The sequence below is a fragment of the Myripristis murdjan genome, chromosome 16 (assembly GCF_902150065.1).
Source record: "Myripristis murdjan chromosome 16, fMyrMur1.1, whole genome shotgun sequence".
NCBI lineage: Eukaryota > Metazoa > Chordata > Actinopteri > Holocentriformes > Holocentridae > Myripristis > Myripristis murdjan.
Genome location: NC_043995.1, coordinates 20,933,304 through 20,951,429, shown reverse-complemented (window position 1 = coordinate 20,951,429; position 18,126 = coordinate 20,933,304). Strand labels below are relative to the sequence as shown.

Below are 18,126 nucleotides of genomic sequence, written 5' to 3'. Positions count from 1 at the left end.
AACATTGGCAAAACATTGGCACAGCATGTTTTTTGACAAATATGTTCCTCCTTTTTCCACTTCCTTTTTGACTGTTAAAACCATAAAAAACCTGGACTTTTTCTGTAGATTACTGAGGTCCACAGGGCAGCCAATAGTTGGGAGTGATTCATTCGGCCAGTATCATGGGGCAAAATGGTTTCCCCCTCGCTGGATAATATCCTGCGCCCAAATCATACTTTTAAATTCTTTTTCAAATGTGGAATACTTGCTACCGCAGCATATTCTCTCTCTGTAATGTGCGTAAAATCAAAGTAGCATTGGCCGGAGATGACCTCAATAAGCCACCCTATCTGCTGTTTTGGAATAAAATGTGCTGCTTTGCAAGGCTGATCTCTCTGTCGCCCTGTCAAACACACGCACACATCAGAGAGAGAGTGAGAAAGAGAGAGAGAGAGAGAGACAGATTTGGGGGATTGAAGGACAAGCCAAGCACTGTGCCCCATGAATAATTTAGATATCAGTTGCTATAGCAACGAGACAGGGGGCGTCTTAAAACTGCACTCTGGCACTCAGTGGAAAATCAGCGACGCAGGAAGAAGGAGCAGGACAGGGTAAACAAGCCTTTTCAAAAAACCCCTTGGAGACATTTCAACATGTACATCAAATTTTGTCGCAATTACGGCCTGGAGACAAAACCACCAGATGAGGCTAATGCAAAACTCTCACCCGAATCCAAATTATCAGTTGAACTGGAGGGAGAAAAAGGTAGGCCGGAGCGGTTTATAGGCTTTGATGTTTTTTTTTTTTTTTTTCGTGTTGTTGTTTTTAGAGTAACATAATCCCAACAGGCTGATCTCTGTCTCCACAGGCAAGGAGACCCAGACCCAGGGAAATGTGAGAGTGTATCGTGCTCTGTGTGTATTGCTCAGCATAATCTGTCTGGTGCTGCTGCTGGTCATCATTATCCTCGGTATGAAATGTGAGTATCTAGTTGCATAGGTCTGCATTCATATCAGCACTGCAAAAACAAACCAGTGCTGGATTACATCTGCAAACAGCCCAGATGATTCTCAGCTGAATGCAGGTCTTGCTGGCAATGCACAGCCAAACGAACACTGAAGTAAATATGCAGGGGTTGAAGTGTTTTTCTTTGCTCAGATCAGATCAGATCAGATTGTGCTGCTGCTCCTCTGCTTGTGCTGTAGTTGATAGGAACAGATGTGAATAAAAATGGCAGCCATGGCACTGCAGCTATCCTTGAGCATTGTGCGATCAGGTTACAACTCCGCCCACTCTTCTAATTTGCAGTCCAAGCTGGATCCAAAGCCTGCCCGGAGGGAGAGGCAATTACAGAGGCAGACGTGCGCTCGGTTGGCCGATCCCTGCCTCCTCAGACGTGCAGCTTCGAGAAGTGCCAGGCTCTCTTCCCCCAGTCTCAATCTCACTGTGAGTGTGCTGCCGGGTGGAGAGATGCAATGTCAAAAATAAGATCTTGCACAAAGGGACATTTTGGGGGGGCCCCGTGGGTCACGTCTGAAGTGCGCACTATGTAATACTAAGGCTGAGACACAGTGACTTAGGGTTCAAATCCGGCCCAGGCCCTTCACTGCATATCACCAACTCTCTCTGCCCCGTCTTTCCTGCCACTCTCCACTGTGACTGTCTAATAAAGCAGAAATGTCCCAAACATAATCCTAAAATAAGAGACATCAATCAAAAGCAAATATATTGCGTTCTCATTTGCCATGTTTCTAGAGACAGTTCCGCTTTCACATCTGCATTTAACTGCCCTCATGGTTTTCAAATGGGCTTCACAGGAAGTCAGCTTATGTGTCTATTTTTAACCAAAGAGTGAGGAAAATTTTCAATAAATTTACTGACTCTTCTGTTTTGAAAAAAAGCTAAACACTGATCACCAGTTAAATACATTCATCTATGGAACACATTTTATCGTTAGTTTTTCAGTAAAGCCGTGCAATGTATTCTAAGTTTGTAGTGTGAGCCTGTTTTCTTTTTTTTTTTTGTCTTCGTTGTTTGATCTTGTTCAGCAGCGGATCGCTCTCGTCAACCACGGCTCGGCTGCCAGCAGTGTGCTGATGGATGGTTGCCCTTTGACAGCGAGTGTTACTACCTGTCCAGACACAGGCTGAACTGGGAGGAGAGCCAGAGGAACTGCACGGCAAGAGGAGGACATCTGGCTATCATCACCAACCAGAGACTTCAGGTGGTCCCAAACATCCCTGCTCACTTCCTCCCTGCTTCATCTCCCTATGTCATACCGTGACCATGTAGTATAATTGTGTAATTAACAAAAATGGATATTATTTCTCTTATGATCTTATAAAAATGGATGACATTCTCTCTACTAGAGCTTTCTTTCAACCGAAGGGAGTGTGAGGTACTGGATCGGCCTGAGACACAGCGGAACCAAATGGGCCTGGGCCAACAACACTGTGCTGGGAGTGAGGTGAAAACCTATTCCCCTTGATAGGAAAAAAACAAAAAACACTACAATATAACATGATTATATTTATTGGCTTACTTTTACTTTTGTCTCTTGTTGGCAGTTATTGGGCAGAGGACGGCTCAAAGGGGGATTGTGGGGTACTGAGCGGTGGAGATCCACCCGAGAAGAGCTGGATCAAAGCGCCTTGCTTCGCCCACACCTACTACATCTGTCAGCTGCAGATGTGACCGTCTTTATCTTTCTGAGCTGAACCAGAGCATACCAACCACTGACAAGCTTCACCTCCTCCATAACATTTCAAATCAATACTCTCTCCACTATACATTTCTTTCAGTAGATTACACTGTATCCAGCTAAGAAAGTTAATGAAGCTTTGTAGATCATTTAGACCCAGATTTCTTAAAACTGTTAATGGGTACTAAAAAGTTTTTTAGTGTTCAAAGTCAGCGTTAAGACTTGCCATCGGTGCAAGACAATCCTTAACCAGTCATTAGGTTTGCACACATTAAAGGCTTTAGTAAATCGGGGCCTATGTTTTGTATTCAACATGTTTTATATTTAACATAGTGAGTTTGCACTAAAGGTAGTGAACAATGTTTTTGCCAGTAGTATTTTTCTTACAGCATTGTGACAAACTGTTTATTTTAACATGTTGTTGTTATGCTTAGTAGCACTTAACTCAGGGCAACTTACTGTCTGAACTATTTCCAGTCATTTTGTATTGATTATATCAGGCGTGTGTGATTCTATGCTTCTTCTTTATTTTAATGAAAAGTCAGTGAGTTTGTTTAAAGAAGGCTTTATTCTCATACAAAAGTGTTCATACAGCTAAATACAAGTACTATAATAAAGGTCTACTTGTTGCTTTATTCAAACTATGCATATATTACTGCTACATATTTTTTTTATATTGCTAGAAAAATAATACACTCTTCTCTGTAGCATAATACTGCATGAATAATTGCACGGCTGACTACATAAAGAGATTGTCAGTTGGGTGGTGCTCTCGTTTTGCATGTGCTTCAGTGGAGCTCATTAACATAGGATGTTTACTGAGAACACGTTCAGTGTTAAGTAGTAAGGTGACAGAAGTTAAAGCGGATGTCTCAGCAAGAAAACACATCAGAGTACTGAGACATTTCCAGTGTGCAGCGTCTCCTTCTAGACATATTGGATGTCTTGGTCCTCCTCCGGGTCTTCCTGCTCTATGTCCAAACCTAGAGCACTGTGTCGAATCATCTGCCAGCCCGTCAGTGACTTCCTGTTGAGGTTAAACCCGCCTCTGTGTTTCGGTCTGAGCTTTGGGGATCCCTGGATTGATCCCTTTAAAGTGTCAGTGTTGTCAAATGCCTCCTTTTCTTTCCTATTTTCCTCGTCTTTGGAGAATGCCTGGATGTAGCGCCGCATCTTTTGCACCATCGGGTCATTTCTGTCTTCAACTCTGCCATAAAAGAAAAAAAAAAACAAAAAAAACAAAAACAGTAGTGAGAGTTAGACAAGGCCACAATTTTAAGGAAATTCCACCCATGGATACTCCTTCACTATTATAGGCCATCAATCTATGATGTTTGGTATGGTACAGAAATTATTTTGTGATGAAGTGAAATGCTCTTTTTGGTGAACCCTGAACCAGTCAAGTGTACTTCTACTTCACTTAGTGATTTCCTACATTTCCCAGAATGCCCTCCACCCTAACCAGGGAACATGCATTGTAATGGCGAGTGAACACTTTTTTGCACTTGAGAGCGAGAGAGAGCAAGACTCATGCTCTTTACTCAAAACCCAACATGGTTGTATTACATAATGTTGTGCTGAGGCTACCGCTGGTGGAGAAATTGATATCTCTGCTTGTTGTGCGATGAGTTCCTTTGTTTGATTGTTGAATGCCGTTGTAAAACAGCACTACAAATGTGTCTCCATGGCAATATTTACACTTGGTCAGTTATCCATGGGAGCAAGAGAGATACACCACAACACAACAAAATAGACCCATAAATTCAAGATGCAACACCAATAACTAAATTATTTCATCATGTTAAAGTTAATCAAGTATCGGTTTCTGCTGCTGTTATCTTACCGGAGATACCAGCGCTCCCTCAGGCCGTAGATGACCCCACACACTCCCAGCCGAGGCCACAGGCAGCGGGGCAGCCTCCTCTCCAGCATCAGGGTTGTGGCTACCACCTTTATACATAACAGCATATAGATATACAACCATGACACCACTTTGCATCGATGATAAGGCATTTTATGTGCACGTGTTGATTTCAGAGTTCTTCAATGTGTGTTATAAACATACACCATGTGTGGTGGTGTGTATGTGCTGGTGCGAGCAGGACAAGCGTAGCTGCTAGTCCCCGAGCAGCCAGGGGCGCAGGGAGGGCACGGCTGGGTGACTGCCCAAACAAAGCATAGCTGCAAAACAAAGCACACAGGACTCCCCCAACCCCTTCACGCAGGGGCGCTGCCAGGAATTTTGGACCCCATGAAAAAAAAAAAAGTATTTACTCGATGATGGTTTAATAATTTCATATTAGTTTTTACCTTTTTTGGGGCCCCTGTCAGGCAAGGGCCCTTGGAATTGTCCTAACTTTTCCCCCATATACAGCGCCCCTGCCTTCACGTCTCGAACCGATTTTCCCCACTCAGCGACACACCCGCTGAGAAACCATCTCTGATAATTGGAGACTCGATTAAGAGAAATGTGAAGTTAGCGACACCAGCGACCATAGTCAAATGCAATTCCAGGGGCCAGAGCGGGGAACGTCGAGTCAAATTTGAAGCTGCTGGCTAAGGCTAAACGTAAATATGGTACGATTATTATTCACTGCGGCACAAATGACTCCCGGCAACGCCAGTCGGAGGTCACTAAAATTAGTGTTGAATTGGTGTGTGCTTATGCTAAAACAATGGCGGACTCCATAGTTTTCTGTGGACCCCTGCCAAATCTGACCTCAGATGAGATGTTTAGCCGCATGTCATCCTTCCGCCGCTGGCTGTCCAGCGGTGGTGGTGTCCAGAAAATGATTTGGGCTTTATTGACAGTTGGCCTACATTCTGGGGAAAACCTGGTCAAATTAGGAGAGAGGGCCTCCATCCCACTTTGGATGGAGCAGCTCTCATTTCTAGCAATATGGACAAGTTTATTAGACCCAAAGCCTGACAACCCAGAGATGAGACCAGGAGGCAGAGTTGCAGTCCTACACACTTCTCTGTGCTTCCATTAGAGCAGTTACCCACCCATATGCCCATAGAGACTGTGTCTGCCCCCCGACCACTGAAACCAAAAGCAAAAACTAACATAAATAGAGACAACTATTTAGATAATTAAATGTGGGCTCTTGAATATAAGATCACTGTCTCCTAAATCACTACTAGTTAATGAGTTGATATCTGATTTGAATATTGATTTACTCTCTTTGACTGAAACCTGGCTTAATCAAAATGACTATGTGGGTATTAATGAGTCAATCCCTCCTAGCCATATTAATATTCATGTTCCTTGGGATGGCCAAGGCGGTGGAGTTGCAGCTATTTTTAACTCAAAATTAGCTATAACACTAAAACCTAAATTTAAGTATAATTCATTTGAAAGCCTAATTCTTACTCTTTTTAATCCAGCTTTGAAGGCAGTTCAACCAATCTTATTTCCCATAATATTCCTCCTAATTCAGCGTATTCTGAATTTCTGTTGGAATTCCCAGATTTCTTATCAGATTTAGTTCTCAGCACTGATAAAGTGATTATAGTTGGAGATTTTAACATCCATACCGACACGGAAAACTCTCTTAACGCGGCGCTTATTTCATTATTGGACTCAATTGGCTTCTCTCAGAGAGTGAATGAACCTACCCATAAAGATAATCACACTCTCGACCTTGTCTTATGGAATTGACATTGAACATTTGACAGTGTTTCCACAGAATCCTCTCTTATCTGACCATTATCTGATTACCTTTGAATTCCTTCTTCAAGATTACCGGCCGCTTGAAAAATACGTTTCTATTAGATGCTTATCTGATACTGCTGTTGCTAATTTTAAGGAGGAACTCCCATCAGCTCTTACTTTATTACCATGTCTAAATTTAACTAATGACTCTTATGCTTCCTTTAGTCCCTTGCAAATTTACAATCTCTTCGATAGTGTTGCAGCGTCACTTCGAACGACGCTTGACGCCGTCGCACCTCTTAAAAAGAAGACTATAAAACAAAAGAGGTCAGCTCCATGGTATAACTCGCATAATCGTGAACTGAAACGAACCTCACAGAGACTTGAAAGGTTATGGCGCTCCTCCAAAACGGAATCTCGCTTATCCTGGCAAGATAGTCTAAAAATTTACAGAAAGGCCCTCCGTGTTGCTAAAACGGCCTACTACTCATCTCTGATAGAGGAAAACAAAAATAATCGTAGGTTTCTTTTTAGCACTTTAGCTAGACTTACAAAGAGTCATAACTCTACTGATCCTTGTATTCCGACAACTCTCAGTAGTAATGACTTTATGAACTTTTTTAATGATAAGATTCTAGCTATTAGAGATAAAATTCATAACATCTTTCCCACAATTGGCATTAACCAAACACACCTAGAGACATCTATCAAAGATAATAACTTAGAGGCTTTCTCCCAGATTAATCTCTCGGAACTAACTTCAGTTATCTCCTCCTCCAATTCATCTACGTGTCTCCTAGACCCTATTCCAGCTAAGCTGCTTAAAAAAGTATTACCTTTAGTTAGCACATCTCTTCTAGCTATGATCAATATGTCTTTATCGACAGGTTACGTGCCACAGTCCTTTAAAGTAGCTGTAATTAAACCACTCCTCAAAAACTGCTATTGACTCAGATGTCTTAGCCAACTATAGACCAATATCTAATCTTCCTTTTCTCTCAAAGATATTAGAGAAAGTAGTCGCTAATCAGCTCTGTAGCTACTTACAGCAAAATGAACTATTCGAAAACTTTCAATCAGGATTTAGAGCGCACCATAGCACAATGACAGCTCTGGTTAGAGTTACTAACGACCTCTTAACTGCATCAGATAATGGACTTCTCTCCGTACTTGTGTTATTGGATCTCAGTGCAGCTTTTGATTCCATCGACCATCACATTCTATTACAGAGATTAGAGCACCTAATTGGCATTAAAGGAACAGCATTAAACTGGTTTAAGTCCTATTTATTAGATTGACATCAGTTTGTTCATGTTAATAATGAATCCTCCTCCTGTGGGAAGGTTAAATATGGTGTTCCTCAGGGTTCTGTGCTTGGCCCTATTTTATTCATCTCGTATATGCTTCCTTTAGGTAATATTATCCGGAAATACTCCGTGAACTTCCATTATTATGCGGACGATACTCAGTTGTACGTATCTGTAAAGCCAAATGAAACTCATCAGCTAAGTAAACTTGAAGCCTGCCTTAAGGAGATAAAGGCCTGGATGGCCACCAATTTTCTACTATTAAACTCAGAAAAAACAGAAGTTATCATGTTTGGCCCTAAATACCTCAGGGAATCAGTTTCTAATGACATAGCTACTCTGGATGGCATTACTTTGGCCCCCAGGTCCACAGTAAGGAACCTCGGAGTCATTTTCGATGCGGATTTGTCCTTTGCCTCCCATATTAAACAGATCTCTAAAACCTCCTTTTTTCACTTGCATAATATCTCAAAAATCCGGCATATCTTGTCTCAGAGTGACGCAGAAAAATTAATCCACGCCTTCGTTACCTCTAGGTTAGACTACTGTAACTCCTTATTATCAGGCTGTACCAGCAAGTCGTTAAAGATTCTACACCTGGTCCAAAACGCTGCTGCACGTGTGCTGACTAGAACTAGGAGAAGAGATCATATTACTCCAATATTGGCTTCTTTACATTGGCTTCCTGTAGAATGTTGAATAGAATTTAAAACTCTTCTCCTCACCTTTAAAGCTCTTAATGGACAGGCACCATCTTATCTGAAAGAGCTCATAGTTCCTTATCACCCTGCCAGAGCACTGTGCTCCCAAAATGCAGGTTTATTTGTGGTTCCCAAAATCTCTAAAACTAGAATGGGAGGCAGATCTTTCCAATTCCAGAACTTCCTATTTCAGTTCGGAGGGCAGATTCACTCTCTATCTTCAAGAGTAGAGTAGAGTTTTACCTTGCCACTGTGGCCAAGAGCATGCTCAGGAGGGAATCTGTTGGGTTTCTTGTTTTCTACTATAATTTGTAGAGCGTGGTCTTTACCTGCTCTATCTGTAAAGCGTAATGAGATAACTTCTGTTGTGATTTGACGCTATATAAATAAAGTTTGATTGATTGATTGATTGATGTGTGTTACCTGAGTCCTCCAGAGCTCGTCTCTCTCCTGGGCCACCCTCCAGTGTGTGTCGCTCATCATGGCTATCAGCAGATTGAGCAGGAGAATGTAGGAGACCACGGAGAAGGTACAGTGCAGCACATGGACAATAGGGGGCGTAGCGATGGTGTGGTCGACAGGCAGGTCTATGAGGCCTACACTGAGCTCAAACTGGGAGAAGAGGGTGATGGGGAAGGAGCGATACGATGGCATGGACTCTGGGTCCTGGGTCATATACACCATCCACAGGGCTGACAGGGAGGGAAAGAAAAAGGAAAGGACAGGATGTGGTCGGTCACTAATAGAAAATCTGCATGAGTGAATCCTCCTTTCAGGTGTTTATCGCCTGAAAGTCCTGTCATGATTAAAGATTTGTTTGTGCATGTTCACTAGAATATACTCACAGGTGGAAAACCCAAGAAGCACAATGAAACTCAGCCACATGAACTTTGTCAGGTCACCAAATATAATCTAGGAGGAAATGAGACACAAGGCACATCAGTGTGAGAGTACAAATGGGTGAACCACAAAACCACAAAGCAATTGAACGCATCCGCTTTTAAAGTGTAGGTGTACAGGTGTGCTGATGTGTGACAAGCTAAATATTTCCATGCAACTCATGAGCTACCCTGTAGCATACACTACTGCGTAGATAGCCTACAACTTGGGATGCCATCATACCAGCATTTTGGAAGTTGATAACAATACCAGTGAAAATCCAATCCAAACTTAATCTCAATACCTGATTCAGTACCAAGGCCAAAACATGAAGTGCACACTCTCTTATTAAAAAACTTAATATTAACAAGTAAACACTAATTTCATTTGTCTCAGGTAATTAAACATACAGGCTGCACTAAAATAAGAGCATGCACAACACACAACACTGGCCTGTAATTAAATAACAAAGCAGTCCAACAATACAGTTATTTCAAATGAGACAAACTGTATCAAATGTCCTGTTGTAACAATAAGTGCAATGTTATGATTATTTGCTCTTATTTTGACTTACAGCCCTGCAAGCATGACTGCAACTTTAAATGTTTTAGTATTTAAACATAAAGGCTAAGGCTGTAGAATAACAAGATGGAGTTACAGAAAGAGGTGTCAAGTTTTGTCAGAACTAAAAATACTAGTGTTGGGATCATTTTCAAAATTTTGGCATTGACCTGGTACCTAAATATTATACATGCACGTGTATATTATATGTACCTTCTGTATCATGATGACGTAAGGGCCGAGCATTTGAAAACCTCTGGCGAAGAACATGACATTGCTCCAGCCCAGCACCAAACACACAGCCATCAGCACCTCCTCGCCCTGCAGCCCGCTGACTCTGAACACACACAGCAGCACCACCAAGCACGCGTAGCTGATACTAGTCACAACAACAACAACAACAACAACAAAAACAGTACAAAAAGACTGTCAGTGAACCACCATGCATTAGAAGCTGGTTTTCACTTGGGCCACTTGGGCTCAGCGTGCTGACATTCATTATGACTTGACTTACAGGATGACATGGAAGGGGCCTCCAAGAGCTGTCTGGCCAAAGTAGCGCTTTGCCCCCACTCTCAGTATATCAGGGATCTGTGGGATTTGCAAACAGATTAGGGTCATCTGGATGCAGTGGGATGTGAATGTACAACATACTGTACTCCACCATATGGAGCAGGTTTCACAAAATGACCTCAAGCAACAGGATGGCAAAGGCACCCAGCACACTGATGATCTCTCCTGCCAGCCGCAGGTTGTCCTCATATGTCACGTAACTCTCCTGGGGCATGAGCAAGAAAAAAAAAGTTTAGATTAATATTAATAGCCTATTATCAGAATATGTGCCATACACAGGTGCACAAACCTCCATTTACATATGCATGTGAGCAGATAAGGTCCAACCATAAGCTAAAACCACTTCCTTTTTGTATTTTTTTTATATTTTTAAAAATTATATTATATTATATTATATTGCTGCTGTCACCCATCTGAAGTGATTTTGCCCTATTGACCCTTTGCAGACACGTCACAATTATCACGTGACATGAGAGGCGGCGCCATGATGGACGGCAGAAAAACAGTGGACGTCAATTTAAGACAAGGAGGCGCATTGTAGTTCGTGCCATTCCGTGGTTGTAGATAGTTTTTAATTTACTTTTATGGTGGTGAGATGGTGATTTCCGTGCAGTGTGCCAACAGGCAAGGCTGTAAACCTAATCTAGTCTTTTACAGGATACCTTTTGATGCGGACAGAAGACGGCAATGGGTAGCTGCTATCAATCGTAAGGACTGACAGCCATCCAAATACTCCCGGATCTGCAGCGAACATTTTTTACAAGGTCAGTTTCATATTAAAACGTTATCAGACTTATATAACCTTAGCTATGTTAGTGTCAGTCAAAACAAACTGTGTAGTTAGCTAACGTAGCTACCGCTAGCTAACAAGGACTCTTCATATTAGCTGGCACTCCTAATTCAGCAATAAGCCCCGAGAAGCCGTGGGTTACAGTGATTTTACAGCGGCTGAGGGGCGTTCTAAGGCACGACGCACAGCCGTTGTACAATCACTGTAACCCACAGCTTCTCGGGGCTTATTGCTGAATTAGGAGTGCCTGCTAATATGAACAGAGTCCTGAGAAGCACTAGCTAGCTAAAGTCAGTACCTAGCTAGCATCGCTACTAGTAAACAAACCCTACTTGAGTTTGTTAGCTAACTGCACAGTTTGTTTTGACTGACTCTAACATAGCTAAGGTTATATAAGTCTGATAACGTTTTAATATGAAACTGACCTTGTAAAAAATGTTCGCTGCAGATCCGGGAGTATTTGGATGGCTGTCAGTCCTTACGATTGATAGCAGCTACCCATTGCCGTCTTCTGTCCGCATCAAAAGGTCTCCTGTAAAAGGCTAGATTAGGTTTACAGCCTTGCCTGTTGGCACACTGCACGGAAATCACCATCTCCATAAAAGTAAATTAAAAAACTATATACAACTACGAAATGTCACTAAGTCTAACGCGCCTCCTTGTCTTGACGTCCACTGCTCTTTTGCCGTCCATCATGGCGTTCATATTTCGCGCGACTGGATCGTGACGTCACGTGCAAAGGGTCATATTGACCCTTTGCACGCTATGAAAAGATTTTGGTTTGTGTCAAGTATTCAGTTGTTCAGGTGTCATACTTGAAAACTGACAAATAGATTCAAAATGGCACATAATTGTAAATACATACATGCATAAATACATACATGTATTTTTATTACATATTTAATTCATGCAACATTTTCAGGTGAATTAAATTATTTTGGAATTAAAGCTATTCTTCATTTTGCTGAGGCCCCTTGAAAGCACCTCAAGGACCGGTGTTGAAAACCACTGTTTACTGCCATCCTTACCATCAGGACAGAATACCTATTTTGAAAAACATTCACAAGGACTCCCTCTGCCTCCACATAAAAAAAAAGAAAAAAAAAATTGAATACAAGTGCCTTTATAGGGTTAAAGCTGTTGTTCACCAGATCTATACCTGTACCTGCATATATAATAATATATTACTGGTTTTATATGGAGCTTTAGGGGTCCAGGAATGACACACCCAGTCAACTACACTGGAGGGCCATGTTTATGTCATGCATTCATAACTCCAACCCACATTGAGTGTCTTCTGGACTCGGATAGTTTTGTCCATGTCTGAGTCTGTGTAGTTCTCCGGAGCGTCCTTCAGGGGGCGATATGAACAACACAGTGTGAAAGTGCCAATGTACAGGAGATAGAGCAGCAGCAGCAGCCTGTAAAAAGAAAGGGAGATTAAACACAATAGCGACAGAGTACAGACTGTGTTTAGTCTGTATTTCAGAGACGTATGCATGTGCTGACCTAAAGTAGTGTTTTCCATAGAGGTTCCACTTCAGACTAACCAGCTGCCTCACAGGCGTCACCTCCAGTATCCTCCGTGCCTGGAGAAGAGAGAAAATCCAGTCTTATGACTATTCATACTCTAAAAATAGTAGAAAATAAAATAGCACAGTGTTTGATTTCTCCACATTATAATAAAACCTCTCTCTGGTGGCTGCCCACGATGAGCTCCAGCACTGAGAGTTTGTCAGCCCAGGAGTCGATCTCTGTCAGGTCATAAAGGTTAGAGGTCAAAGGGCCCAGACTCCACTGGACCACACGCCTTTTGTTCACTAAGTGCTGAAATACCTGAGAATGGAGAGAGAGAGACAGAGAGAAGGAGAGAGACAAAGAAAATTAAATGACCGGGTAAGAGAGAGAAAGTAAGTGGCTGGTTCAGTGAGCAAACAACCAAAATAATAAGACAGGATTAGTGAGATCATCTTTTATATAAAAAAAATCACCCTGTTTATTATTATTTCAAATGCGCCTCCCTCACCACAGTGTTGCCCTCCTTGGCTGCCAGTTTAAAAGGCGTGAGGCCTCGGTAGTTTGGCACCATGTCTAGCGGCACAGACTGATCCAACTCTGCGTCACGTGCCAAAATTAGGTCAATGGCCTGGCATGCAGTTGTCTTGTTGGGCTGCAGAACCAAAATGTGAAGGACTGTGTTACCTATAAGGAGAACATGAGGTAAAATGAGGAAAAAACAGCAGAAATGGACAAGATTAATAAAAATATGGACAGTAGACAGAGGAGCAGAATACAGAGAACCATTCATATTTCAAACATCTGAACTATGCATGAATTTAAATATGTGCTATTTTCGACCTCTTTCCTTTAAACAAGGAGAAAGACAAGAAAGGGAGGAGAGGCAACATTTCATACCGCGATAATCCTGAACCCTGGTGCTCGCTCCTGCATCGATTACCATGGAGATAATGTCCTCATTCCCAGCACAGGCAGCGAAAGACAGGATGTGCTCACCTGTAGACCATATGTGAACTTCAACAATAGGGTCTTCACTCATTACACTGCCAAAATGTCCACTCTAACAAGTCATTTAATCTAATAATGAGTAATGAAGAAATAATTTTCTTTAAAAAAAATAATGGTGGAAGAAATATGAATGTAGGATAAAATAATCCCACTTGTTTCCAGTGTTAATCAACATTTTTCCAGCATTTTCTTGAACAGCATGTCGTTTTCTTTACATTAGTGGGCTGATGTGCCTTATTCTGCCTTGTTGCTACATAAATGAAACCACATTACAAACAAGTGGGATTATTTCAGACCACTGTCAGTTTTGCTTCCCTGTTTTAAGAGTACACTGCAAAAACTCAAAATCTTTCCAAGAATATTTGTCTTATTTCTAGTCAAAATATCTCATTACACTTAAAATAAGACATGATCACCTAAGAAATAACTTGTTTTTCACTTGTTTCAAGTGAATTTTCACTTGAAAATTTGCCAATGAAACAAGCAAATTTTCAAGTGAAAATTCACTTGAAACAAGTGAAAATTGTCTAAAAACAAGTTACTTCTGAGGTGGTCATGTCTTATTTTAAGTGTAATGAGATATTTTGACTAGAAATAAGACAAATATTCTTGGTAAGATTTTGAGTTTTTGCAGTGTAGCAATAGTTTTTAAGGCTGAATATGACACTAAGTGACTTGTTAAAATGGAGTTTTTCTGTAGAAATATGCATTTAAGCACAAACATACTATACACACTGGCATACACACTTACCATAGTATAGCAGCCCCCCTATCCTCTTCCTGAAATACAGGCCAGTGACTCTGGGTGTAGCCGCATCACCCCCTCGAATGATCAGATCACGGACCAGGTTGATGTTGTGATTCACCACAGCAATGTGGAGAGGAGTCATACCTGATGGACAGTGTGCATCAGTCAGTTGTGAATGTTTTCACTCCATTTTCCCCCCATTATATGCCATCTGCCCCCTGCCCATTCCATTTTTCTTCCGTCTTCCTTTTATTCTCTTTTATATTTCCATTTGTTTTAGCTAAATGTGTTTTGGCTTTTATCCTTGTACATTTTATTCCTTATTTATACCTGATTATGTGTTTGATTTTATTTGTTGTCTGTTTGATGTTCTCCTCTTCAGCTAAATGAAATGTCTCTCTGCATGCACGTGTGCCTGTGTCCATGAGTTTATATGTGACAACCTTGGAAAAGCTCAGAGGTCATGGGTTCGTTGATGAGTTCGGGAGCTCCATCCATCAGAGCCGCAGCAGCTTCCAGGTTGTCATTCATCACGGCAATGTGGAGCGCCGTCTCCCCCAGAGCACCTGGATGATCACAGCTGTGTAGTTTACAACTGGCATGACGCTGCTTTGAAAGAGCATTGCCATGGTGCTTAAATTGACAATTTACAGTTCACCACAAGCAGCCTTACCTCTCTCAAAGATATTAGTGGAAGCACAGCTCAGCAGTTTCTTAATGCAGCCCACGCTATTGTTTTTAGCAGCATAGAAGAGAGGAATATTATTTGTTCTAGAGAAAGAGGACACAAAAAAAGAATCATTTTATGTGAATGAATCTACTTTTTTTGAAACACCATCCCCTGGCAGTGAATTGGTTGCAGAAGTGAGTGGCCAGTGATGTCTGATCAATAGTCCTGTTGGTTTCTTACTGTTTGGTGTGGAGCATAAACGTCTCGTCCAGCATCTCGTTCCATCCTTTCTTGTTCTGGAGGCGAAACCTCAGCTGGCTCCACCAATGGTTGAGCTCGCTGGGAGCGGACCTGGCCAGCGACGGAGACATTGACACCTGATGTGTGACTGAAAGGATTGGAGAAATAAAACAGAGAGCGGGGTGAGGGTTGAGGGACGCAGAGAGAAAGAAGCAGATGGATTTTATGAAGCTGAAACGATCTGTAGAGTCTACACCAGCAGACAGATCATAAGTGATAAAATGACCAGAAACCCTAAATATTCCTTAAATAAAATTATGCAAAATCAAATTAAATTAAAATACAAATAAAACAAAATACTAATTGTCAGGCTTACTGTTAGAGATGGAAATTGAAGGTCCTCAGTTTCAGGTGATATTCAATCATTACACACTGTCAAAGATGGAAGTAACATCTAAGGAATGTCCCACTGATTGTGAAGAGAAGTGAAATTCCCATGGCATGACCTTTAAATATGACAGAAGAAGGAGGGAGGAGACACTTGGGCAGAGGAGGATGAATGGGTGGAGAGGAGGGATGAGAGAGAGGGACAGGTAGGAGAGAGGAGAGGTCACAAGCAGGTATACTTTCACCTCGGGATATCCCGCAGGGAAAGTTATCCTTTGAGCTTTGATCGAACATTTAACCCAGGAATTCTTGTATAATGTGTTTATAAAAGTGTTGGCTGTTTTTTTGTCACATGAAGGTGAAATGACGCTGGTCTGATCCCCAGTCCCCACATACCAATCTGACATCATCAAGGATGGTCCTCATTCCACTAACTACCACCAGCACCAGCATGACCACTATGAATTTTGTGCAACATCATGACAGTCAACACATTGTGGTCATTGTTCTTAGTGAACCGTTTAAGAAACCTGTTTGGAATTTGCAAGCGTGTGTGTCTGTGCACCGGCTTGTAACTGGAAACCAAATATTGTGGCAAGGTGTAGTTGTACCTGTCGCATGATTTCAATTGTTCTACCAAAAGATGCGACACTGGGTAATTTTCTCGGCATGAAGCCAGAATTATATCACGTATTTAGCTTGATGGAGTAAATATAGTGATGATGTGTGATTTTCCAGCATGCTGCGTCTTGTACACACACACACACACACACACACACACACGCACACAAAAACTAGCTTCATTCACAATGATTTAACATGTTGAGCACCATTAATGTGTCAACAGGAAGGCTCACAAACACGGTAATTGCCACATTACAAAGACCATAATGATCATTTGGAGGCTGGCCGCATCATGTCCGATGAGGACATGTTACTTTCCTACAAATGATAAAAACAGAGCCAAGGCTATACTTTATCTGGTGAAAAGGCCATTTCCAGGGGGAAAGACAAAGGTAGACAAAAAGCAGCCAGCTGAAAATGAATTGCAACACAAGTGCAGCATTTGTAAACTGCTGAATCAGTCAACTTCTATAACATTTTATGCTATCTTGGTAGTAGTGTGCAGGTATTTTGCTGTCCCATATATAGATCATGAGTAAGCAGCTGGTTAGCCGCAGGATAAACAGGGTTTAGGAAGACTCTATAGGAAGCCTCACTAATGGCTGCAGATGTGGGAGTCACTGAGCGCTGTGGAGGTAATAGCTGTTTACCAGAGGACAAACACCTTCTTTAAGTACTGTGATAAAGACCAGTGGTTTCCATCATGTTAATGTCTTTATGAAGACACAATAACACTGTAAAAACATGATTTTGTGGTTTGTGTGCCTATTGTTTCTGGAAAGGCATCTGGGCATTTCTGTCACAACATTGTGTGAATTTGAGTAATGAAGCGGGCACACCACAACAAATATTCTGCTGTAGTAGAAAAAATAAAATAAATAAATTCTGGCATGTCTTTTATTCTGCTGCCTTCAAGGCATTATTGCACAGACGAGTCAGTGCACTGCAGTCTGATGTACAGTACAAAGCAGCGCCAGTCAGGTCAGACTGACAGAATTGTGTTGAGGTTGTGTAAGCGGCCCTCCTATCAGCCCAGATCTACTGTGATAGCAGCAGCAGCAGGAGATGTGGGACACCAGTGTCTGTTCTCTCACTGCTGCTGATCCCAGCAGATCCCCAACCCTGATTCCACTCAAACCTGCTGATCTGTGGAACCTGATGACCATGAAGTTCACTTTTTCACATTTGAAGGTGATCTCAGTGCAGCAAGGTTGTTCTTTTGTCAATATTTTAGTATCAGTGAATACTTACTGCCATCTGTAAAGCTAAAAACATCTGATTTTTCATGTTCCCTGTGTATGGAGGAGCACCAATACAACTCCAAAATAAGATGGCAAAGATGAATAAGGCAACTGATTATGATGAAGAAGCATGATTTTTGGAGACTAATGATTCATTTTCTGAATCAGTCTGAAACATTGACGTGTTAAAGGTGTTTATCTGTTGGATAAATTTGTTATCCTTTATGCTATCTTCTTTCTTGTTGTCTCTTTGACTTATTTTTTGCTATTTGGATTCAGAGAGTATGCTATGTGAAGCATTACATTAAACAGTTCATTTTTTCCAGGAATGGTGTTTTATCTGTTTTTGCAAATGAACTCTTTCTGTTCATATTTATTTCAAAGCCATCGATGAATATAAGGATTTCATCTGCTTAAATAATTGTTTAATCAGTGAATACAAATTCTTTAATTGAGTGGCATACTCCTTTAGAACATGTAACTAAAATGAAATTGGACTGATTAATATGGAAAAACGTAAAATAAGAGGCAAATACAGTGA

The 18,126-nt window shown here is 41.5% G+C and overlaps 2 protein-coding genes across 4 annotated transcripts; one reads left to right on the top strand and one right to left on the bottom strand.

Annotated features, from left to right (window-relative positions):
* Positions 1 to 491: 491 nt before the first annotated feature.
* Positions 492 to 3,318, top strand: LOC115374267 (C-type lectin domain family 4 member E). Of its 2 annotated transcripts, none has more exons than XM_030073118.1 (6): positions 492 to 747; positions 851 to 961; positions 1,291 to 1,428; positions 2,034 to 2,206; positions 2,352 to 2,449; positions 2,550 to 3,318. In XM_030073118.1, the coding sequence occupies exons 1-6, from the start codon at positions 636 to 638 to the stop codon at positions 2,674 to 2,676; spliced, it is 759 nt and encodes a 252-aa protein (XP_029928978.1). In that variant the 5' UTR covers positions 492 to 635; the 3' UTR covers positions 2,677 to 3,318. The 2 variants fall into 2 exon arrangements, with proteins under 2 accessions (XP_029928978.1, XP_029928976.1); XM_030073116.1 differs by having other exon boundaries at positions 504 to 747; positions 2,031 to 2,206.
* A 7-nt stretch (positions 3,319 to 3,325) lies between these two features.
* Positions 3,326 to 15,795, bottom strand: trpv6 (transient receptor potential cation channel, subfamily V, member 6). 2 transcript variants are annotated; one of them, XM_030073003.1, is made up of 17 exons: positions 15,710 to 15,795; positions 15,334 to 15,481; positions 15,097 to 15,194; positions 14,867 to 14,989; positions 14,427 to 14,567; positions 13,565 to 13,663; positions 13,176 to 13,351; positions 12,839 to 12,985; positions 12,659 to 12,738; positions 12,435 to 12,570; positions 10,478 to 10,564; positions 10,301 to 10,377; positions 10,000 to 10,165; positions 9,192 to 9,258; positions 8,770 to 9,038; positions 4,527 to 4,633; positions 3,611 to 3,890 (listed from the first exon to the last, which is right to left on the bottom strand). In XM_030073003.1, exons 2-17 carry the CDS (start codon positions 15,462 to 15,464, stop codon positions 3,611 to 3,613), a joined length of 2,184 nt encoding a protein of 727 aa, XP_029928863.1. In that variant the 5' UTR covers positions 15,465 to 15,481; positions 15,710 to 15,795. The 2 variants fall into 2 exon arrangements, with proteins under 2 accessions (XP_029928864.1, XP_029928863.1); XM_030073004.1 differs by lacking the exon at positions 15,710 to 15,795 and having other exon boundaries at positions 3,326 to 3,890; positions 15,334 to 15,464.
* Positions 15,796 to 18,126: the final 2,331 nt, after the last annotated feature.

What these genes read in the sequence shown, in the direction of transcription:
- LOC115374267 (XM_030073116.1), top strand. Translation starts at nt 636, where the DNA reads ATGTACATCAAATTTTGTCGCAATTACGGCCTGGAGACAAAACCACCA. An exon ending in CATTATCCTCGGTATGAAAT is followed by an intron (nt 962 to 1,290) that starts GTGAGTATCTAG and finishes TCTAATTTGCAG; the next exon opens with TCCAAGCTGGATCCAAAGCC. An exon ending in TCACCAACCAGAGACTTCAG is followed by an intron (nt 2,207 to 2,351) that starts GTGGTCCCAAAC and finishes TCTCTCTACTAG; the next exon opens with AGCTTTCTTTCAACCGAAGG.
- trpv6 (XM_030073003.1), bottom strand. Translation starts at nt 15,464, where the DNA reads ATGTCTCCGTCGCTGGCCAGGTCCGCTCCCAGCGAGCTCAACCATTGG. An exon ending in GAGTCCAGAAGACACTCAAT is followed by an intron (nt 10,565 to 12,434) that starts GTGGGTTGGAGT and finishes CTCATGCCCCAG; the next exon opens with GAGAGTTACGTGACATATGA. An exon ending in GGCCCCTTCCATGTCATCCT is followed by an intron (nt 10,166 to 10,300) that starts GTAAGTCAAGTC and finishes TGTTGTGACTAG; the next exon opens with TATCAGCTACGCGTGCTTGG.